Source organism: Sphaeramia orbicularis, chromosome 16, assembly GCF_902148855.1.
Source record: "Sphaeramia orbicularis chromosome 16, fSphaOr1.1, whole genome shotgun sequence".
In the NCBI taxonomy this organism is placed as follows: domain Eukaryota; kingdom Metazoa; phylum Chordata; class Actinopteri; order Kurtiformes; family Apogonidae; genus Sphaeramia; species Sphaeramia orbicularis.
Window position 1 is genome coordinate 24,269,517 of NC_043972.1, and position 25,857 is coordinate 24,295,373.

At 38.2% G+C, this 25,857-nt stretch overlaps 1 protein-coding gene across 1 annotated transcript in view; it reads left to right on the plus strand.

Annotated features, from left to right (window-relative positions):
* LOC115435868 (CUB and sushi domain-containing protein 3-like) overlaps positions 1-25,857 on the plus strand; it is a 296,702-nt gene that overhangs the window by 234,435 nt on the left and 36,410 nt on the right. The window contains 4 exon segments of the mRNA XM_030158480.1: positions 916-1,089; positions 6,301-6,483; positions 12,845-13,021; positions 23,638-23,820. Coding sequence (XP_030014340.1) covers positions 916-1,089; positions 6,301-6,483; positions 12,845-13,021; positions 23,638-23,820 — 717 coding nt within the window.

Below are 25,857 nucleotides of genomic sequence, written 5' to 3' on the forward strand. Positions count from 1 at the left end.
AGAAATCCACTCGATTTTTGCCAAAATGAATATAAAGATAGTTTTGCAGCACCTGGAGGGTTCAAATTCAAACTTTATGAACTATTAGGGTCCAAATACACAAATAAATGAACCAAAGACTAATAAAAGTGGGTTTAGCAAAATATGACCCCATGCTCATTTCTTCAACTTGTCTTTGTAACTGTTCTCAGACTTGATCCGAAGTTTGTGACAACATCAAGATTCTGTTTTTAATATATTCATGTTTTGTAGAGATGCACTGAGTGTGGAATTCTGGCCTATTAATTAGACTAATAATTAGTTGTCTGATAGTTGATGCTGATACAGATGTTTATTTTGTTTTTTATATTGTTTTTTTCCCCCGTTTTGTGCCAGTGAGACAAAATATCTGAACTGTTTTACACTCTTTCAGCTTCTCCTCACATTACCTTTGAGTGAGCACAAAGTCTGTCATATAAATTTATGAAATAACCTTTAATACAACTCAATAGATAAACATCTGTCTCTGCTATAAGTGAGTGTCAACAGTATTTGCCGATAGGCTGACGGCAGTGAAAAAGGCGGATTTGTCAGTGCATCTCTAATAAAGAGACTTCAGTAGAGCTTAATGTCTGTTTTATTTGATATGTGGATGTCAATGGTATGGATTCCTGCCTACATGCCACAGTGATATTCCACTTAAACCAAGATTTAGAGAAGGGAAATGCCAGAATTTAATATTGTCTTCTGTGAATAAATACAAATAAAATGTTCTGGTTCTCTTCACTTGAACAGCAGAATGTGATGTAGTGGCACAATAGAAGAGGTGTTGGGTTTTTTTTGTTTTGTTTTGAGTGTTTGGATGCATGCAGTGCTAATCCATCCATCCATCCATTCAGCGATAATCTCATTTCCTGTCTTTGCTCTGTCATGTAGAGGTGGACTGCGGCCACCCAGGTACGCCGCCTTACGCTGTGATGACTGGGGAGAAGTTTACCTTTGGCTCCACAGTGCGATACACATGCACTGGAGACCGCCAGCTCATTGGGGACTCATCACTCACCTGTCAACTCAACGGACACTGGAGCGGCCCCCTGCCCCACTGTTCAGGTACACACACTGTCACCATTACACAAGCTTATGCTCATACCATGCATTTTTCTTTTTTTGTCCACCCTGGGACCCATTTTATATCAGGTTTCAGTGCCTATCCCTATTTTTACCATTGTGTTATCATATTCCCAAACGTCTCAGAGCTCTATAGGACGGAAAGCAGATCTGTCTGTATGGCTAGAGGCCACACGAAGTAAGTGAGGATAAATGGTGGGTATAGCTGTTGATGGTAATGTATTAAGGCCCATTTATGCTCAATATTGAATATGCATATGGAGTGTTCTTTCTGTCCTCTGTGTTTATTATGTGCATATTTCTGTACATCCTCTGGGAGCTTGTGGATGCGTACCCAAACAAAGCAGTACCGCTGGAAATTGCCAGAAATGGCAGAACTTTCCAAAAAGTGACTGTGTGACTTAGTGAGAAACTCCTGCTTCTGTTGTTGCCAGGTTTTTTTTTCTCCCTCTTCCTCCTTTTTTCTCCTCCACTCATAAAAACCTCTACTCTTCTTGGAATATGGCCAATATATTAATTTACAGTGGTGCCCTCTGATGGATTGATCCCCAAACACTCATTCCAACATAATGGATGCATGGAAGTATAAAGGCAGTGACGTTTACACTGTTTGAAATACATCCATAGAGCGTAAATGAGCCTTTAGTCCAACACCATGTCCACAAAATGGGAAAATATGCCCACATTCTGAATGGATCAGCCGTGCCATAGAAGCATTTGTTGGGTCACCTGACACTTAAAAAATTAAATATCGCCTTAGTCTGACTAAAACTGGACTGTTGACATGTTAGCTTGACTGAAATCAAAGTTCTAATAGTTGGACTAACACGCCTAGATAATGCAATTGAAAGTCGATATACTCCTACATGTAAACAGACCAGTCGTAGTGGAATGAGACATGGTGTTTCGTGCCAAATCCTTACTCAGAAGTCGAACATCGTACATCTCATCTGCCCAAAAAGCAGAGTGTACAAAAAGTATGCAATGTACAAATTTACAGCGATGTCCATTGCCATACCAGTTTACATCTGGGTTGCTAACTTGTTAACTCTCTATTTACCAAAGGTGTGACCAGAATGTCATGTGTGAGTGGGAATTTTGCAGAAAAATAATGTTGGGGCGGTTCCATTCAGCTCTGCCAGGTTGGACAGGGCATTTCACAGGGGGAAAGAGCTTGTCCCTGGGGGCACTGCCCATCCAAGCCCCCCCATGGCCACGCCCCTGGTATTGACTGTTGTTGTGGTCTGTGACAACATAGGTTAACAAGCTGAAAGAGTGCATTTCACCACCTATCATAGGAAAATCAACATGATTTCAACAAATTTACTCCACTCCCTTGCTCATAGACTGGGCCAAAGACAACAGTCCAGTTAAATGGCTACCAACCTGTGCATGTAAACTTACTGATACTTATTCAGAGAAAACCGTGCATGTGCTCTCTGTAAGCCACCTGTAGAGTCATGTTGAGCTCCTATATTTTTATTCATTTATTTTAAAATGCAGCCTGCTTGCAAAAAATACTTCAACCATTATTTTTAGTGCAGCCAACCTTCAGACTTATCTGACGTATCTGTATTTGGGTGATGTATGCTTTTGATGGGCTGTAGCCAAAAAGCCTTACTCCTCCACCCTTTTTAATATGAGTCATGAGTTTATGTCGAAGCCAACAATTGTCCAGGAGCAAAGGTAGTATCCTTCATGAAGCCATCAATCAAATGAAAGATCACCTCAAACATGACCTAAACACAGACACAGCCAACAGAAATTTAAGCAGAACCTTTTGTATCCTGGGTTCAGGACATTTGCAGGTACAGCCTCGTGCTGATGTTTTCTCCAAACCTGATGAAGTGTGTTTTAAAGGGTACATCTGCAGAATTGCGAACATCCTCCTTTAATCCCCACGGTGTTCTATGCTTATCACAGTCGAGCAAGTCACCGACCCACAAGTAATGTTTGTTAGCAGACTTGTGTCCATGTTGTTTATTCTCTTTAAAAGGTTTGAGTGAAAACTTTCTGTTGTTCTTTTTATACTGAGTCTGACAGCAGCGTAGGAAGTAAACTCTGAGGATAGTAATGAAAAGCATAATATAGGTTAAAGGTTCACTGCACTGATGGGGGGTGAGGTGCTTGTCTTTTTTTGAGCCTGTGTAATTATCTGCTGTTTTCATATTACTCTAGCATTTAAAAAAACATGCCATTTTAAAATAAATAAATAAATAATAGGACATGTTGCAAGGTATGTTCTTATTACCAGTTAGTCTTTAAAAGCAATTTGGCATCAGTTATTGAGAATTTGATCAGCATCCCGCTGTTATGACAAATGAGCCACTTAGAGAGTGATCTGAGTTTTAAAAATATATATATAAATATTTCATTTAATCCATCACTCGCCACTCCGTTTCTACCAGTTTGAGCTTGACTGCCTCAGATGAAACCTGTCTAAAATACTTTGCTTTAATCTGTTTTTTTTTTAAAAACGTGTCATACCAAAACAGCTTCAGTGCATTTAATTGAACATCATGTACTCAAAATTCATTACCTAAAAACTAAGTAAAGCCAAGAGGAATCTATTATTTAAGTATTTAAATCTGTCAATGTGCAATTAAAGCTTGGAAAGTAAACCCCTGTGACTGAATTTGTGAAGCAAAATAGTACTGAGTTAATGACCAGAGTAATAAATCATAATAAATGCCATAATTGATGCCATGATGATACTGAGGTTGCTTCTCTGTATAATAATGATTTCAGAAATGCACTTCAGTTCCTGTATCACTTGATTAGGGACGGAAATGTAGGTTTTATTTGATAAATTGCTATGAAATTTGGTACAGATATCTATGAAACGAAAGAATTCAATTTAATTGCTTTTTAGATTTTTCTTTTGAGAGTAAATGCATTGTCACAGAGGATTTTTTTATTATGCCTCTATTATGTGGCATCAGTGCTTCAAATTAACATTAAAATCAGCAGCTTCTAATGGAAACTCATCTGTTCATCATACCTGAAGGGCTCAATAAATTCCATTTCGGTAAACATCTGTTACAACCGTAGAACCAGAGCACAGCTGGAACATGTTGTTATACGAACTGAAGTTGTGCTGCAACAAAAGACCTGACGATTTTACACCAGTGAAAGTGTAAATGTTAGCACCCAATTTTCACAGGCACATTAGCGAAACCTTATGAAGTGATGCAACAAACACTACAGCGTTACTAAAACAAATGGAGCTAAATGGAAAGTGTTAAAGTATGTTTCAACATTTCTTCATCATATACTTAATTTAGTCCAAGTGTTTTTTGCAGCCTTGAATATAATCTGCAGAAAGCTGAAAAGAAATCAGTAGCACCTTTTTATATGCAGCACAATAAATTATAAAAAAAATAATAGCAATCCTCACAATATTTCAATGGCAGCAGCAAAATAATTTGTGCTATTCCTCAGAAGCTTCGCCCAGCGTCAGAAATGGGGGGTGCAGCAACTCATCCATGCGTCAATCCCTTCTCTCATCTGTCCCTCCCTTATTAATTAGTAAGAGAGGGTTTAAAATCGCTTGCCAAGACATTCCCCTTTTGTCCTCATCTGTTGCGTGGCTAAGTTGAAGGCCTTATTATTTTCTTGCAAAGGGAGTCTGGTGAACGGACATTAACTCACATTCAAACCAAATCCACCACCATCCCAATTAGCGAGATTATAGCTGTCACAGTGCATGCCGAGCTGGGCTGCCTCACCTAACCGAAGGAGACTAATGAAGTACTGGCAGCCGCTGAGAGACTTACACTCATACATGCACGTACACACAGGCAACATCTAAGTATGCATGCTTAATATGCACACACAAGGAAATAAGTGAAATGTATAGTAAGTCATTTACATGCATATAAGATCTCATATGCATCAGGGTTATTACAGGTGTTCTCTCTCTCCCACACACACACACACACACACACACACACACACACACACACACACACACACGGAGGGCAAACTCAAATGCACAAAAAACTTATCATCTCTAACTGTGAGCCCTCTACCCGACAAATCCAGGTCATGAACATTTGAGCAGAGGGATGTACGTAGAAGATATGAGCTTGGTATTTGTGCAGTAAGGCTTTGTCAACAAGTCCAGTATTACTGCAGCTGTTTGCTGTTCTGTAGACAGAGTGCAGCAGCCAACAGAATGTGAAGAATGATGCACAGGGTATGTGCACTGCTCGCGGTACAGGAGCTCAAAGCCAATAAAGTACAGATCTCTTACACAGAGACAACACGTAGTGACCTGTGGAGACAAGCATAGAAACAGATACTATAACATCTATCTATATATTGATCTTTGGATTTCAAACATTTTTCTATTTTCTTTCTTCCACTGATTTCATTTTCCTGAGAAGGAGAAGAAGCATCAGCCATGAAAGCAGTAGTAGGTGTTTTTTCTTCTTCCCTCTTAGGATGTCCCTGGTGAATACAAAACCAAAACTCACCCCACCCCCACACACTTCATCCTTACTTACACACCACTCAGGTTGACTTGCTTTTTATCGCAACATGAAATGTTTAGTAGTCATGGCACTGACTTTACTCTGTGCTTGTCATCTCTGCCTTGTCCCGGGCTCAGAGAGTAGACATGTTCCCACCAGCTTTTACCCACTGGAGAAAGTCTGTGTTGGAACACGAGAGCAGAATTAGCCCAAGATGCTGCATCTATTTTCATTCAGTTATTTCATACAACATTATGGTGCAAGATGCTGATATGACTGTATGTTCCCCCACAGAATACAAGATGGGAAAGATAATTTAGGAGAATGAAAATGCATTTAGCTTCAGAGGTCAAACTGGATTCATCATTTCTCATAACCACAGCTGGTTGCTTTTTAATGCTGGCCCCACTGCTTTTATGGACAGAAAGCTCCTGGTGTCAAACAGTGAAAAATAGTGTTCCTCCAGGTTGTTGGCTTGGTGACAACTGCTCATTGGTGCATTGTGTGTTTTATAGCTGCTTCCTGCAGGATTCCAAAGCTGTACAGTGTGAGCGTACAGCCTCCCTGTATTATCCTTCTATTTGACAGACAGGATCACTGTTGTTATTCACCGACATAACAGCTTAAAAGGACCCATCTGTAAACACACGCAGTTAAAATGGATTGTATCTTCACTCTCTTGAGTTCAGTGCTCCTTGTTTGTTATCTCCCATTGCAGGTGACACAGCGGGCACCTGTGGGGATCCTGGCATACCCGCCCACGCCACCAGGGAGGCAGGAAACTTTAAAGTTCGCAGCAAGGTGCGTTTTACCTGCACAGTGGGACACACTCTGTACGGCTCGGCAGAGAGGATCTGCTTCCCCAACGGGACCTGGTCGGGTCGACAGCCCTTCTGCAAACGTAAGGAAAATCTCTGAAGTGTTTCTATGATGTTATGTATGAAACATTAGCTGAAGAAGAAAAAGTCGCACAAACACTCTCACACACACATCCACAGAGATGCAGTGCAACTCTGGGGCTGAGTGTGGGACCTCAGCCAAGCAAAAGGTGATTTTTACAACTATTAATCTGGTCATTTGTGGAAGATGGCACAGATGTTTCTTAGGTTTTATCTACACTGAGCACGTATGCGGACTGTTCACCGAAGGGCTGCTGCAAATCTTGACTGTAATCAATGAAACTGGATATACCAGGTGTGCACCGTGCGAGTGGTGCATATGTACTACAGAAATGCACACTGCAAATATAAAAATAGGACAGTCTTCTATTTATGTTCTATGTAAGGTGCACACAGCCCTTTTACATGGCCCTTTTTATTTTTGAACTGCCACTATACAGGAAATGACTCTAGTTTATTGGAAATATGGCTTTGAGACTTTCTATTATTATTCTGTGTATCATGTCAGCTGTATTGTTTGATAGCACTTGGTGAGTGAGATTGAAATAGCAGACTAAATGACAGTGAAATAAAACAAGTAAATAGAAGATGAGCAATAAGAGCTTACTGACCTAATGTCAGCATCACCTCCCTGATGACTCTGATAGACATATTGCCATGAAGATAACAGATCCAGTCTTGCCCACACACATTCCTACCCATATTATGCAAACTGTGAAAAAGTAGAAGTTCCACAGAGTTGTTTAGTGTCCAAAAAATGAAGATGCAACACAGTTTTGTAACTAAAGAGCACACTATTTTTAGCATTTTATTCACACATCCTTGTTCTATACACGCACAGCAAATGTAACCAGGAAAGTCTAAATCATGCTGCACATCCTTTTCATGAACATTTTCATGAACAGGCCACATGTGTAACTGTGTGTTCAGTCACCAAAGCCTTATTACCTCCGCCAAGGAGGTTATGTTTTGCCGGCATTGGTTTGTTTGTCTGTCTGTCTGTGTGCAAGATAACTCAAAACGTTATTTGGATGAAAATTTCAGGAAACATTGATCCTGGCACAAGGAACAAATGATTAAATTTTGGTGGTGAATGGGAGGTGGGGGCACCGATCTGCCTTGGCGGAGGTCTGCGCTCTCTGAGTGCTTTTCTAGTGTTTTTTTTTTTTTTATTGAATGAATTTATTACCTCCGCCAAGGAGGTTCTGTTTTTGCCGGCGTTGGTTTGTCTGTTTGTCTGTCTGTCCGTGTGCAAGATAACTCAAAAAGTTATGGACAGATTTGGATGAAAATTTCAGGAAATGTTGATACTGGCACAAGGAACAAATGATTAAATATTGGTGGTGATCAGGGGGGGCACAGGGCACTGATCTGCCTTGGCGGAGGTCTGTGCTCTCTGAGTGCTTTTCTAGTTAATGACATTGGTTTGAGTCATACATTGATATGACTTTGTACTACCTAAGCTTAGATCCTGTACCATACAGTCACCATATTTATCCTGCATCAAGTATAAATGTGCATTGATTGGAGGAATAAATATTCATGTGGATCCATTCTATGTGCCTCGACACACACAAATTATTGGGAAAGCTCACAAACACAATCCTGCACCAGATGGATAAGTATCTCTGCTTCAGTCCGGTGTTTTCTGCCAGCACATGGTGCTGTGACTAGCTTCCAGATTGCAACCAAAAAATTCATTAATTCTAGACACCTAAAGCCAAGTTCTTTTTGGATTGTGATAAATGAATCATTGCGGATTTTGAAGATATTAGTTCACAGAACGCCGGCTCGACATCTTGCATAAATTACCCCCAGGGGTCAACCGGATATTGAGGCAATGTTTGACTGTCTGTGCTCTCCTGTACTTACTGTCCGCCTGCTTGGCACTATTCCAGTGTCATTTTTAATATGATGGGCCGGTGCACGGTGCCTCTGAACTACTCTCTGTATATCTGCCTGTGATTCGATCTGTCTTGTTTCCCTCTGTTTGTCTTGCTGTAGCTCTCTTCACTCTCTATCCTTCATTTCCTCCATCAGCCTTTTTCTCTTGCTTCTCCAGTGATTTCTTCATCTTAATCTTGTTGTCTGGCTGTCTTTCGATCCCTGTCCAGTCCTCCATCTGTCCCTCCTCTCCTACTGGCCATCCTTTTGCTTCCTCCCCCCTTTTTTTTTTTACCCCATATCTTTCTTTCACTACCTTTTTATCTCTCCATCTACTCACTGAGCTCCTGATTTAAAGATTGTTTTAGCCATCCCTTCACCTCAGTAAGGAGGGGGCAGGAATTCACTGAAGCTTGAATGAGTTTTGGTGCTGTCTGTCTGTGATCTAAAGCCCTGTCTACTGTTAAAGTCCATCCATCCGTTATCCACAACCTTTTACAGCCGCTAGAAAACAGTCGCTGTGAATATTTAGCTTAATATCCATTTCAAGGTTTTGTGTGTTAGTCATCATGTCAGTGTTGAATTATTAGCGCAGAGAAAGCCAAAGAGACAACCATACTTTTTTTCTGGACTGTGTGTGTGTCGTTTTGTGTAAACTTACAGTAAAGTATACACGTGCACCTGGTGTGTTAGGGTGTGTTCCTGAATGATGGGTTTGCACCTCAATTAGCTTGTGTGATAATTGAGAAATCACCACCGCACCTACAGCGGCTGCGTTCCACCACAGTCACTATTTCAGATTTTCCAGGCAATTAGGTGATTGAGAGAGCAAATCAGTTTGATAATTAGACATGATTTGGAGCAGAAGAAAAACACATGAAACAAACGCTGTCCGTTCCCCTCTTCAGGGATGCATTTTAGTACATATGTTGTAGAAATAAAGAATACTGCAGTGTGCAAAAAAAAAAAAAATCAAGGACTTTAGTCTACTACAGAAAGCTTGTTTTCCCCCCTAAGGGATTGTTCTGCTAAATTAACACCTTTTTCTATTCATTTGTACCCTTAATTGTTTCAACCGTGTTATTTTAGTATAGTATCCGCTGTTGTAATCTGCATCTGTTATTTTGTAAATCAGTGTAAATTACCTGCAAGTGTTAAGACTGTTTGGAAAGTTCATTATTAGTGAAGCTTCACAAAGATAAAGAAAAACTGAAAAAGAAATTGTAATTATTTTATTTATTTATTTATTTATTTATTTTTGTTTATTTTATTTTATTGGTTTATTTAATAGGGTCCATGCACATTAATGAACATTGCTGTATAAAAAAATACACCCATGTAAATATGCCAGAATTAGTAAAAATAACTACATTTCATCTGCAGTCCCTTGGCAGGTGACAGTAACAAGACATAAGACAGCCAACATTAGTACATCACTTGTTTGCTATAAAAAAAAAAAAAAAAATACACATAATGATGACATAGGCATCATCAAAATAAACAAAAAACAAATTGACATAGTATGATCACAAGAGCATTAGCCTATACATTCACCTTTTTACTTACATGCAACTAAACAGAGACAATGTATGGGTGATGAAATGTATGTCAATTAAAAATGAATGCATCTGTGGCTTTCTTATAGGGAGGGGCAGGCTATTTCAGAGTTTACCTCCTACTATTGACAGTACGTTTTGGCCAAAAGCGGTGCGTCTGAATGGTGTCACACATTTAAGAAACATAAAGAGTGAAGTCAAAGCTACTGTAACTGGCTACTACTAATACTGTGCTAGCTTCAACAGAAATATTCAAAAAAGTACTTTGTATCACAGTATTTTTAGATGCATCCACAGTACACGTCTACACAAAGCTGTGTAAGTGTGTCCGTCCGTTCATTAGTCACATACCATCACACAACAGCGATATTTCAGGAAAACTTTCACAGAATCGCACATAATTTAGCACAAAGGTTCACTTGAGTGCAAGCATAACCTTAGGTCACAAAAAACGAAACACATTTTTATTTAGAACTGCTACTGACTGAGAGAACAGCATGCACACATGATGCAAGAATTATGGATGCAACAGACTGGACTTCAGGTTATCGTGGCTCACAGCATTTATTTATTTATTTATTTATTTCTGAATCGAACCATATTGATTTGTGGCTTTTCCTACTGTCAGAGCTACATAGAATATTTGAATATTTAAGTTTTATCATGTAGAATGCAGGCTTTGATTAATACAGGGTTTATTTGACCTCATAAAATGATGCAATATATGAAATGGTCAAATGCAGAATGCAGAATATAAACCATATTTATTGTGTGAACTACAAGATAGTAAAAAACAGAACTTGTCAACACCAGCTCTAATAACAGTAGTCTATAACAGGATGAATGAGTTGGTGACTGTTTGTAATAAAAAGTTATAGAATCAAATCTGCAGTTAATGGGGTAGCCCCTGTTAATTGTATGGTGCTATATGAAAAATGTATGAAACAGCATACCCATATCTCATCCAGCACTAGTAGACATGACAGTCGTGTTCTGTTGTTGTTTCATTAACCCCTGGCTACACTCAGCTTATAACATATGCAGAGCGGATGCTGCAACATAACAACCCCACTAATCAGATATGGAAGCAATGCTTAAATTAAATGTTTTTTCAAGTGTACCTGTGCTGCAAACCAGAATATGTCATCCTCCATTGCTATTTTATTTTGTTTATTTATTTATTTTTAGATGTATGCAACATTTTTAATCCTTAGGTCCTCCTCGGGCATTTTTGTACATTTTTCTCTCTTTTTTTGTTTTCATTTGTTGATCATTTTGGCTGTGTTGTAGCTTTTGGTATAAAACTTGGCAAGAACGTTTTTTTTGTTTTTTTTTAGTTATACTTTTAGAATAGAATAGAATAGAATAGAATAGAATAGAATAGAATAGAATAGAATAGAATAGAATAGAATAGAACAGAATGCCTTTGTTGTCACTATACACATGTACAATGAGATTTAAGAGAAGCTCCTTCAGTGCAAACATATACATAGAATAAAAAGCATAACAACGATAGAGTTCAACAATAAATAAATGTGCGTGTCCCAAGATAAATAAGTTATATATACAGTATGAAATAAAAAAAAGAAATTGCACAGTATTGTGGTCAGAATGATTTGAAAATCCAGTGTCTTCTACTCTTACATGTGTTTTATACTCTACTACATGATGCATTTTACACCCTCTGGTCACCTTTGTGGCAAAAATGTACGCACACAAAAAACTGCTATACAATCATCATACGTCAATATATTTTTTTTGCTTTTTTTCCACAGATCTCTTAAACAACTTCCACCCTGCTCAAAACTACCAAACATTCAATAATTCTCAGGATTTAAACCCTTTAAATTACAGTTTAATGATGTGAATTCTAAGTGATTTATTACAAAAAAAAAGATATTTTCCATAAAATAAATAGTAGGTGGATGAAACATTGGTGGTTGTTAGAGCCTTGGATATGTCAAAGATTAGCAACAAAATTGATTTGATTACATTAGTATTTTTTCTGTAGTGTTTTACCCTCGAGGACAAAAAGGCCCCATTGACTTCCATTATAACCATGTTTTTTAATCTCACTGCCATGACACTTTATAACCGTACTTTTTCTAATGTCAACATTTTATTTAGAAGAAAACTAGTGATATATTCAAGTTTCACAGGGCTTTACATGGTCAAAAAGCTGAAGACCCACCTAAAATGTATGTGTGCTTACTATAGGTTTGGCCAATAAGAAGATACTGTACATTCCACAGCACATCTGCGACTCAAACAGTCTGCGTATGTTCAGTGTTGCTAGAGGGCTAGACTGCAACTGCAAGTTTTCTCATTACTGAGAATCCTCTTCCTAGTCACAGCTAAAAAATGTCACTACTTTCACCGTGGGACTTGATACACAAACTACACTTTATTTACCGATGAGTCATCAATAGCGCGATGTGGATTTGTGTACCGCTGCACCACTACTGCTCATTAGCCTCTGTTAATAAAGCTGTTATGCTGTATGGATTAGTAGTTCTTGAGAGGTTTAGTTCACAGCTGTTCACACAGTGATTTCTTCTACCACCTTACATGAGGGGTACAGATAAAATGGAGAATTTAAACACGTGCTGAAAGATTTTTGTGTGCCCTTTTCAGATTGTTCCACCTGAGTACCAATCACAGGCACAATTCTCAAACCACAAATATTCATCAGGTCAAATGAAAAGCAGCTACTGTTTCATAAATAAATATTCACGTGGCACGAGACAAATATTTTTCACACCACCATTCATTTAATCGTCTTGAGACCTTCAGATATCATCTTGCAGCTGCCATGTGGTCTTCCTACCTCCAGATTGTGAATCACTGATATGGAAAATAGAAAATCCATTACTGTTTTACTCTTGTGACCTTCACCTCCTCGTTTTTCTCCCCTGTTTTGCAGCGGTGCAGTGTGGGAATCCAGGTACACCTGCTCATGGGCGTATTTCCCGTGTGGATGGCACAACCTTCTCCCACTCTATTGTGTACTCTTGTATGGAGGGCTATTTCCTCACCGGTTCACCCACTCGCCAATGCCTCGCAAACGGCACATGGTCTGGCACGGCTCCAAACTGCACATGTGAGTGTCATATCCCTATTACTTGCATGCTCTAATGTGTTTTACATACTTAATTTTAACATTGCCATTATAACAGATGTCTTCATGTTTTATGTGCAATAAAAGTGTCAGAAAATGTCCTTTGTTTTCAGGAAGAACTTAACTTTCAATATCTGGCCATTAATTACCCCGCCCCCCCAAAGGGGAGGTAAGGGCTATTGTTTTTGGTTCAGTTTGTTTGTTTCTTTGGCACTTTGGCACACTTAAGCAGCAAAACTATTGGTTGAATTCATACCATATTGGGTTTATAGATTGCCAATGACCCAGAATAGATGTCATTACATTTTTGGAACAGTGCGTCAAAGTTCAAATTTTTTTATGAATTTTTAAAATCTTTTTTCCCCCATTTACTTATAATAGGCAAAATTTCAAATCTGTATAAAAATGGCAATTTTAACTTAGTTTACTTAGAACGCTGCATAGATATAGAGATAAATCTTAGTCATGACTGCAAAAATATCTAAGTGATAGCTTGTTTTTGAAATTTTTTGTGAAATTTTTAAGTCTTTTTCTTCTCCCATTTACTTATAATGGGTGAAATTTCAAATGTCTATAAAAACATCAATTTTCTTTCAGTTTACTTCAAACTTTGCGCATATATAATTTTTATATTTAACAAATATTGAATATGGATGAAAGAGTAGATTGATGCCAAAATAAGCTACAATATGTGCAAGGGGCGGGGTTTGTTGTGCCTGGCACCACTTGTTATCATAATTCTAAATAATAAATGCTTAAAACTGTGTTTTAGTAAAAAAGAGAAAAACGGACTTGAAGTTTCTAGCATATTTATTATCAGAAACAACTGTAAATGTCCAGAACGAAACTTTTGGAGATTGCAGAAATACACTTTCAGCTAGTTTACATCTGCTCAAACATTCTTTACATACAGTCGCCGGAAAAAAAGTATCAGACCACCCCTTGTTTTCTTCCATTTCTTGTTAATTTTAATTCCTGGTGCAACTAAAGGTACATTTGTTTAGACAAATATAATGATAACAACAAAAATAGCTCATTAGAGTTTAATTTCAGAGCTGATATCTATCCATTTTCCATGTTTTATTGATAATAACCAAAATCACTTCAGTTCTTCCATCAACATCTATGGCATTGTACTGACAAAAACAGTGCTTTTAGACATTCCTTGTTTTCTTTTCTGTCTGTTTTAGTCACATGATACACACAGGAGTTAGTATTTGACTGCATAATCATTGTTTTTGATGACTTTTGATGGTCTAATAATTTTTTCCACGACTGTACATTTAGTATCCATATTATGGCTTCATATTTTTGTGATTTCCAGGTATTTTTAGCCTGTGTGGAAGTCTCCGAAACATTTCCTTTCTACTTGTAATAGTGTCCCACATTGCTGCCGTAAAGTGTTACATAGCGTCAAAAAACTCAGGATCTCAGCTTTTTGATGTCATTTGGATTTTGTGGCTAGCGCTAACGGTTCAGGAGTCACAGTCATTTGAATAATGTAAAGTGCAAACTGCAGCACTGGAGAGATTGCAGTTGTTAAAGGGTTAAAATTGCTTAAACTTCAATTCCAGATGCAGTTATATTGATAAAGTTTGCATTGTTGTTGGAATGCATGGTTGTAATGTAGAGGTAAATAAAAAAAATTACCTGCTCACTTCAATAGAAAACTGTAAAATAATCACGAGAAGCTTAGTCCTAATTATACCAGTGCTATGAAGTGAAAAACACTACAGTACAGCACATGTAGTCTTTATTCATTGAACACATTTAAGTCTTTTAACTATTATAATCACAGGATTAGAAACCAGTCATCTTAGAAATAGAACAATAAGTAAAAATAGGAGTAAGAAGATTAGGTGTCCTTGTGTGTGTCATGGGATCCTCCACGTTGAACTTCATCATCCTCGTGGAAATACCCTGCTCTTAATTACACATGACCAGGCAAGCCATTCATCATAAGGGTTGAAATTTAAGTAGAATGAACTTAAACAGCAATTAGCCCACGGACAAAATAGACGCACGCTTCATAAAGCAGATTTACTGTCTTAAATTCAGGTGAAATTAAGATTATTTACCTCCCTGTTTCTACCAAAAGGAGCCTCTTTGAGTGATCAGCAGAGGTGCTAAAATAGGATATTACATTTCAAATAGCGCATAAATCTCACTGAGTCTTCTTTCCTCACGAAACATCAAAACTGTCAGCCGTTTTTATTGTCTGGATCTGGGCAAATGAGCCTTGCAGTAATTAAGAAGTATGCCAATCTATATTCAATTTGCACCAGGATGACTATCAACCAAAATTACACATTGTTCTTCTTTCTGAAAATCACCATATTCTCTCTTCCTCATTCCTTTTTGCTTGTTATTGAATCACAAGAAAAGATGAATGGTATGGGCATAATTTTCAATTTTGGAATGAAATGAGTCTCCGGAGAGATACTCTGAGAGGGAGGGAGGAGAAGAGAAAGATTGAAAATTGGATTGAATAATAATAATGATCAAACATGCAGAAAAGTAAAATGGTTCACTTGGCTGTTTTTGCCACTCTTCTTGTGCGCTCATCACCGAATGCGCGTTATCCTCCTGTACGCTATCACTTCACATTGCGTTTTTAGTGGTCAGTTCAGGGACATCGACACTTAAGATGCCGAGATTGGCTCCGTGTGCCTTCATTAAGGAGGCAATCATTTTCACGGTTCATGGGTAATCGATCATGTGGGTTACCAGATCAAAGTCACACAACATCTTCAAGGAGAGAGAGAAAAGTTCTATTTGTTTTGTTTTGTTTTTTATTTATTTTTAACCTGCTTGGTGGTTGATAAATAAAATTTCTAGAGCATGTGAAGGAATTAGCAAATTAGCTCAAGTGCAGAGGGAAAGAGATTTGCTTAGTGAACTGTGGAGTAAAGCTATGAAGTACTTTCTGAAATAAACAGTAAACACTGATTATTCACAGAGACTATTTGCGTTGTTGTATGCCAGGATCCTGTTGATTTATTTTGTCTGTTCTCCCACACCTTCCTCTATATCTCAATTCCTTTCCCCTCTTTAGCCATCAATTGTGTTGGTCGGTCCCAGAGTTGTTATTGTTGTTGTTGTTGTGTGTGTCTGGAATCTCACAGTGGAGTCTGGGTCATGGGGTGAGTGCATTTAAATAGTTTTTTTAGACCAAGTGCTTTCACTAAATATGGATCGTCTAATTCACATTATCTAAATCCACAGAAGGGGAGAAAAGTGAAACTGAAACACAGTAGATGAGCTTAAATTAGTAATTTTCCGCTGCCTCACAACGGATCCTGTGCTCTGGTTATACAATCAGCGCTCTGGTGTTATGGCAAAAGAAAGTAATAACCTCTTGCAGCAGTAGTATATGTCACTTACACACCTAAAATATGGTATGGTGCAGGAATATGATACGGTACTTGATATATGAGAGATGTGATTACTGACCTGGTACATTTATATGCAGCTTTTATAGTCAGGTTATTGCAGAGCTTGTAAACTCTTTCCCTGTTTTGTTGCCTTAACCCGATTTCTTCCAGTAACTTGGTTTGTTGGGAACGAGTAAATGTAGTGAATAAAAAAAGCTGTACAGAACAGTTAAGCTGAGTTGTTGAAGTCAACAGCCTGCAGCTTTTCCACATTGTGCTGACTGACTGGGTTTTTAACTTTCCAACACATTGACAAGCACATGTAAACATTTACATTCATGCATTCTTTGTTTCATCCTCTCATTTGATCTCTTTTCCTAAAGTAAGGCAACTTTTTCCACACCCTCTTGAGATATTTTTTCTTTTTCTTTTTTTCTTTTTTTTTTTTTTTTGTTGATACGATTGAAATTTTCATCAGCTGTCTTTTATTCATGCCAGCTACTTCTGGCTTATATTTAGAGAGACGTATCATGCTTAATTCAAGATAGTGCGCTTCCCTGTGATGTGTTGTCGTCAAGTCAAAAGAGTTATAACATGGTTAAAAAAGCCCTTATATGCCATAACCTTAGAATATACTGTTTCAGCTATACTTTTTGACTGTAGAGCCGGTCTGTCGGAGAGCTGAATCCATTAAGATGATTATTTAAGATCCCCGTCTCAAACGCAGACATTTTGATGTGTGTTGGCAGGGAATGCTCAGATATAATTCTTTTAAGTCAATATGGCAGTGTCCTGTGTAGGTACATCAGTTCGGTTTGTTATTGCTGGCTCAGTGGCATAGCTTTCAGGGACACGGAGCAGTCCATCGTTAATGTTTTTAGGATTGTCTATTTTTCTTACTGCGGCAAAGCAAAACATCTGAGAAAAAAGGTCTGTTGGAGGTTTAAGTTTAAGAGTGCAATATTTATAGGCAAGCAGATGAATGATTTTCTGGTATTGATACTTAAACAGCAGGAGCTCCCTTTGGAATGATGAATGCATAAAGTGTCTGATTTGACTCGAAATAAGTAACAGAGATGCTATTTATGCAAACAGATTTTCTGCCTTAAAAAAAAATCGAAAAAAAATCAGACAGATCTCGTGTTAGTTAATTTACTGGATAAAATGCTCATAAAGTATAAACAGCAGTGTGTTTCAGAAAAGCAGAAAATATCATCTGCTGTGCTATTTTTCAGATGGATATATGATTAACTGAAAATTCTTACAAACACTAGTCGGTAATGTGCTGTAATGTTTGACATCATTCAGCCAAACATCACAAATAACCTGTGTTTCTGTGGGCGGGTGCATTGCATTGTAAAGATGCTAGTGTCAAAGTTGTTCTTCCCATTAGGAAGCACTGCAAATAATATAAAACCTCAGTTAGTGCACAAATGAAAGTGTTTTTTTTTTCCTCTCTCTGTAGAACTTCTCAGAAATACACTGCCTCGATACTAAATTCATCTCATCTCCTGATAATAAATATATCTAAGTGTTCTTGGCAGCATCTGCAAATAAACAAACAGAAATTAATTAGAGGGAGGAGGCGTTAGTTGGGACAGACATATGCATCGAAGTGGCTGCTAACATTAGGGTGAGCGAGTCAGGAGAAATTTGTCAGAAACGGTCTCAGATTTGGTCTGTATGAATCAAGGGCTATGAAAAGCTAACTAAATAGAGGCTGGCAAGTTAAAATTTCCAGTCCTAGTTAGTGCTAGAATAAGACCTGACAACGTAGTGGGGCCAGGACTCGGCCATCTGTTAACTTTGCTGTGATGGTAAGCCAAGACCAAGCGTGCAAAAATGACCAGGGCAGGGGCAGTATGGTATAAGAAGAACATCATTATTATTACAAATGCAATACCAGGCATTTCAACATACTTGCAGTCAATTAATCATAGTTGCTCTGCATGCCTGCCAAGGTCTGTGTGGGTGCCTGTAACGTAAATGTCATCATCTGCCCAAGTCTGTAAAGGACAAAGTGAAAGTGACCATGTGGTCTTTGCTCAGTAGAAGCATACGACACCCTAGAAATGCAAACCACAGGCTTATTTTCTGTTCTGAATGTCCAACGCCTTTAAAATCAGTGTGTTGTGACTTCAATACTCAGTATGTGTGGACAATATGCTGCATACAGTCTATAGTTCTTTCTTATGGTAATTAGTATTAGACGTTTACATGGAAATGTATTGTAGTTTCCCTAATTATTGTGAGATGCCAAAACTTAACCACAACAACCCAAAGAGTCACCGGTGACACAAACCATCTACAGATATAAACTATTTAATACCTGTTGATCCACTAATCCAATCAGTCCATGTAAATAATTAGTGTAAAATTCAGTTTGTCATCTTTTCATGGTCATCAGATATGACCCATTTGGACGTTCAGAGGCTCCGTAGTTACCATAGAAACACCGTCATCTTCTACAACATTGATTCAGCAGCAAAACCCATGGAGTTTGATGAATGACAGTGGATGGACACAGTTGTTTTGACATTCAGTTAGTAATATCTTTGGTGCAAAAGTGAATATTTTTCTCCATTTTTCTCTGTTCTGATATAATTGACTTTGAATTTACTCTGAGTTTTCATAAACATCATCATAAACATGATCTGTGAATTAAATATAGGAAAATACATAATTTACACCAAAAAATACAAAATCCAGAGGATGATATTCTAAAAAAATTGGTGATAAATTCGTTAAGAAAGGTAGAAACAGAGGAAAAAATCATGTAGGACAACTGCAGCAAAAGTAGCATTATGGGTAAAAATCAAAGTTATGGAATCTATTTACAATGTCTACATATGTCCTAATTTAAATTTCTTTTTTTTTTTCTCGATTAGATTTGCAGAAAAATAGAATGAATGAGTTAAAGGACTAAGAACACTGTTGACTTCATTGCAGTTTTTTAACTGTTAACTTTAACAATACACATCTGTGAGTTTATGTGCAATAAGCTTATGTTGAATTTCATTATATTTTTATATACAATGACATTAAAGGAAATCTGTCCATCTATGACTTGTGACTGACACAACAATCTGAATAATGTAACTCATATTTTAATTATCATGATTTAACAGGAAACTGTTAATTGATTACTGATGCCCGAGGTACGCGTAACTATTTCAAAAGGATCACAAATAAAAAGAAAAACCCAGTGGGGGCGGTCTTTTTCCAGGATGACAGTGACAGTTTCCTTTGCGCTCAGTGGGTCATTGACGAGAAATGATGCAAATCATATGGTTTGACCTTCATAGTCACCACAGGCTCATTTATAACCATTTCCAAATTGAGCCTGAAACAGTTGTAGTCCCTGCACAAAAGTTGGCATCAATAAAACCAAACTCATCTGGAGCATGAGCACACCAGAAGACACGGACATAAACTTTGCATACGATTAAGCGGTGAACCTAAGTCAGACTGTTAGAGGAATCATATGAACGATATAACAGTGCCTCTTGGAGATGAAATTTCACTTCACACCACGCTTAAGTTACTTTGTACCACTTTATCATTGACATTAAATCCAACCAAATATCATTACTTATGTCTGCACTACTGATGCATAACTAATCCATATAGAAGCACATATATTGCAAATTCTGCTCAGTATTTCATCACATTGCCTTTCCATCACATTCTCCACTGTCAGACTGCAGAGAAAAGGGTCAGACTGTAGTGATTCTGGCCAGTGGTAGAGCACAGCTGTTGAAATGTTAGGATGATGCCAGGATGTGGCAGGTGGCTTCAGGAAAGTCTGGCTTTCCGTTCCCTGATATTAAGAATGAGTATTCTAAGTCCGTTCACCTCAACCATGTTAACAAGGCTAACGGATGGAATTATCATCACTAATGGTAGAAATCCAAGACATAAAGCACATCCTCTATATCAGGGGTGGGCAACCTGTGGCTCCGGGGCCACATGTGGCTCTTGGGCCCTTTTCAAGTGGTTCCATATCAAAATATATGGAAATGAATAATCCCTACTTTTCACACATTTTGCTATTTCTGTAACAACCAAGTCATTCTGATGTTATGCAGATATAAAAATGTAGACAACACTCAAAAAAAAAACAAAAAATAGAAGTTGTAGTAGAAGTAAAAGTAGACTACTTTTTATTTTATGACACTGAAGGTATTCATCTGTATTGTTCATTGCAAAGACAGCCTTCACATATCAGTCCACAATAATAACAAATGTCACCATTGTGTCTAGTGTAGTTCTGTCATTTCTTTGTATTTCTGTAAATGCACCGCAACTTTGATTTACTCTCAACGTATTCCATACAAACTAATTCTATCTTTTGGCTCCAGACAGTTTTTTTTTTTTCTATTTTTGTCCAAAAATGGCTCTTTAGAATGCAAAACATGCCGACCCATCCTCTATATCCTCTATATCACAAAGCACAGTTTTAGTTTCTGTATAGTTATTTGTATGAAACCATCTCTGTGCACTTCTGTCCTGTCAAGTGCACAGAGCACACTGGAAACACCGTGGTAGCTGCCACACACTCTTGTTTCCCCCGAGTAGAGGCCATTCGGGTTTCCGGTGGTGACAGCTCAGGTGTGCCCTTACCCCCACCAGTAGCAGACACACTCTGACAGTAGGATGCAATTCTTTGTTTTTTCCTCCGCCTTCTGTTTTTTTCTGCTACTGTCCTGTTTGATTAACTCAGCAGCGTGTTACCACTTGCTGCAATTTCTTTTGCTTTTCTTTTGTCACCCCCACAGCTGTGGCCACCAAACAGTATGTGGTTTCTAACCTTCACCTCAAACACAAGCACTTTGATTCCCATCAGAAAAATTCATTTCCCTGGTCTGCCTCACAGTTGTCATCAGGATTCACCACCAAGCACTGATCAGCAGGGTCATTTATATACATCAACATTCATGAGATGCTCTGCATACATTTATGATTATGTGTAGTTAGTACCATGTAAAGTTGATCCACGTGCACACATTTTCAGATGGACTGAAGTGTTAAGGGAACATTTCCTGTAGGTGTGCATGAGAGCAGCTTCAGAAATCGATTCTTTGGTTTTGGCAGACAATATTTTAGCTTTTGCAGTCAGGTACAGTTTTAGAATAAATCCTGCACTGTTTTATAAATGAACCATGGTATATTTTAGTCCAAGGTGTTAGATAGTTCTGTAAACCACCATCATCAGACATCAAATGAGGGAACATCTATTAGAAGAAGGGTGTTTATCCCTGCAGTAGGGCCAGTTCAGCCAAGGCAGAATTGAAGCTGTTTGTGCAGCTTGTGGTGTCCAAACACTTGACTAAACCACTTTTTGATCTTTATGTTGGCTTTTCCTTCAGTTTGTCAACTGTATGTAATACAAGCAAACTTCCTCCTTTATAGTTCTGTATTCTGATGCACAGCAGTTTTTGACTACTATCTCAGCTAACGGTGGCCTTGGTATGACTGTACTGCACATGATGAAACAACACAGTGCTTCTTCAGTGCTTTGTTTGGTGAGCCATTTTCCACCGTACCATTGTACTTGACACAGGTATAAAAACTTTTGAAACAAAAAGTATGTGGTTCAGAGGATAATTATTAATCATCACAAGCTCTACCCACATTTTTTTTGCCTGTAGCACATATGCAAAAATAACAAGGTAGATGGTTATGCCCTGGTGATGCAAGTGAAGAAAAATGATTACTGTAGGAGACTCCCAGCAACTGTTAAAGACAGCCAAAAAAAAAGAAATGTGCTGAATTAATAACACCTCACCCCTCTGTTTTCAACATGCACAGGCATAAAAAGTGATTACATCATACACTCAAGGAAAGTTTTAAATTAATAGATTTTCTTTAAACATAGTGAATGTTTCATATTACCTCTTTGCTTTTGCACTAGCCATGACCAGAAGTGTCAAGTAATGAAGTACAAATACATTGTTACCTTACTTAACCCATAAAGACCCAAACAGCCACTGGTGACCAAAACCATCTACTGATCTATAATGTTTAATACCTGTTGATCCACTAATCTTATCAATCCATGTAAATAATTAGTGTAAAATACAATTTGTTACCTTTTCATGGTCATCAGATATGACCCATTTGGACGTTCAGAGGCTCTGTAGTGAACGTGGAAACACCATCATCTTCTACAACATTGATTCACCAAAACCCATGGAGCTGGATCAATGACAGTGGATAGAGACACTGGGTTTATGTTCAATTATTGATATATTTTGTTGAAAAAGTCACTTTTTCTTTAGTTTTCTCTGTTCCTGATATCATAACAAACAACTTTAATCTGAACTTTTATGAACATCTACATAGTCAGTAAATTAAATATGAGAAAATTCCAAATTTTTTCTGAAATAACGCAAAATACAGAGGATAATATTGTAACAAATGGAGATAAATGACTTAAGATAGGATAAATAGAGAAAAATTGGAACTGCCACAAAAGTAGCACTGGGTCTTTATGGGTTAAGTAGACATTTTGGTTATCTGTACTTTACTGGAGTAATTATTTCTCAGCTGACTTTTTCCTTCTACTTTAAGATAAAAAAAAAAAAAAAACTATCCAGATAAATGGCGCCATCTGAATAGAGTGAGTTTGACTGTGGTTGGATGAGAAGTATAAACATATACCATTCTGACACCCTGTTGGGTTGTACGTGATCCATCACACCTGACTTTTTGCACCATTCCAATACTTATATTCAACTAGTCATCATATCTTGTGCTCCATCAAACACATGTTTATGCTCAGTAGTACACACATATGGTTCATTAATACATTTGCATTGGACTAAAATGCATTCATTTTCAGTGGGCATATATGCAGCTGAAACAGGTAGACTAGAGCATCCCAAATTTTTCAACAGTAACATTTTAATATAACATTATATTCATTATGGTCTTTAGAAAAATGGTTTTTGGGGAGGTAGGGTAGTGCACTATAGGCCCCTGTGGCGCCACCTAAGCTTTTGTCCTAATGGCATTTTTCCCTTTACATTTACTTTTATGCTTTAAGTAGTTTTAAAACCAGTACTTTTACACTTTAACTTGAGTAAAAAGCTTGAGTTGATACTTCAACTTCTACAGAAATCTTTTTAAACCCTAGTGTCTATACTTCTACCTGAGAAATGTGACACCTCTGGCCATGACAAACATTTCTGATGATTTCTTATGTTTGAACACCAATAACAGTGATCACCTGTGGAGACCCTGGTATACCAGCAAACGGACTCCGATTTGGTGATGATATCACGGTGAACCAGAATGTGACATTTATGTGCCAGCCGGGATATGTGATGGTAGGAGGGGACACCACCATGGCAAGAACCTGCACCAGCAACGGCACCTGGAGCGGCACCATGCCAGCATGCCAAGGTAAATGCCCTTAAACGCACACACCTGCATACACAGCACTGTTCATGTTTTGCAAAAGACCTTGATAACTATCAGACCGTGCAGTGTCAACCTTGGCACACAAGCCTACTGTCAGATACACTATAGTACATGCTTACACCCTCAGATCTAATGAGATTAGCAGGCAAGGTGACACAGAACTTCCTATGTAGACAGATAGTGTCACATTGTTCACTTAAGGGAGCTGATAAAAGAAGTCACATAAAAACCTAAATATATGCCAGAGAGACACATACATAGTCATATGTATATTATTAATTAACCCCATACTATACCACACCAACAATAAAATAAATAATTCATTACAAAATAACAAAGGAAATTAGTCAGTAATAAGAACAGTGTAAATGTGAATGAGTAATTTGGTAAAGGGTAGGAAAAAAGCTGAACAAAAGCACAAAGAGGGTTACAAGCAATAGGGAAGGCTGCAGGACATTTTCAGAGCCACACTAAATGCCAGGGCTTTAACTCTTCTGACACCTTATTGATAAAACATAATACCAATACATGCACAAAGTAATCACATGCCAGCAGACTACGAAGGGCACATGGTTTTATATTTCTATTAACACACAAGCCACGTAAAGTAACGTAATATACAGCACAACATAACACGTTACTGAATATGCATCTAAAAATGTTTCAGTGGTGGCACAGAGCCGAGGCTAAAAGTTTCTTATACACCTGATGATGGATGGCTGTGAAGTTCCCTTTATCATGTCAAGGATCCTTCTAATCACTCGCTTTATCTCTGTAAAAGTTTGCGTGCACTCTGTAGACGTAGAGTTAGAAAATTTACCAAAGCGACGTAGTTCTTGTTTGCCCATCAGCGCTACTTCAATCCGTGATTTATGACGCTCGAGTGGAAGCAGAGATTAGCACGTCTTCCATCGACACCCAAAAGTGAATATTGCAGGGAAGATTAACTTGTGCAGCCAACAGTTCAAACGTACACTAGAAAAGGGAGGAACCCACGAGGCAAACAGTGGCTCATTGTTGCTAAGGAACTGTTCCCTGGCTCCCGTCTCAGTCGCAGAGAAGAGAGCTGGTGTTGTATTTGCCTCATGAGAAATGGAAAAGGACAAATGAAATGTGAGAGAAAAAGAATTGCATGCGTACAGACACACTTACAGCACTGGGAAAAGATAGACTAGTGAATGATGTAAAGATATACAAGGAGGAAAGATGCTTTATTTCTGTTATGTAATGGCTTTTTTCCACACTTATTCTGGGTATCAGATGCTGTTATGGGCTCAGAAGTAGTGTTTCATTGTCATGTCTTAGCTCAACTACTCAAACTGAGATGTTTTTCAACCCTGCCCTTCTCAGACTCACTTGACCTTGGCTGCAAGTTTACAACATTCAAAGTGACATTCATTTGTAATATTTCATGGCTGCGTTTCATTATTTATGTACCCTGTTCCGTGGTATGTTGAGGCTGTTGGATGAATCAATGGGTGCACAACTTTTACCCAAGACAGTTTTAAAGGAAAGAGTAAAAAGGAGCAGAGAGTGAGGGTTTGTGTGCATGCATGTGTGCTTTTAAGTGTGTGAAGCTCCTAACCTCTAAGCTCTAATCCTTGACAGCTACTGCAACAGCTCAGGCTCTTGGACTCGACGCTGTTATGCTTGATGGAAGTGGTGTGGAGGGGAGCAAAACCCCACAGCTCAGCCCTCCTCATCCCATAAACACTAACGCAACACCATGCACATGTACAATCACATGGGGGCGTTCAATTACACAACTATCTGTCTCATACATACAAAGATACTTACACACCTTCATGCCGCCACTGCCTGAACGCTGTCAGCTTCTACTGACCTGTATGCATTAGTCAGTGAGCCGCAGAAGCCTTCCTGCCTCTTCACTCGTCTACTCTCACTCTTATTGCTCTTGTGAGGTAAATGAATACAAGAAAACAAAGCGAGGACTTTGATTCCCAAGTGGTCGCTCTTTATTCATTTCACCATTTCACAGTGCGGTTAGTGTATTAAGTA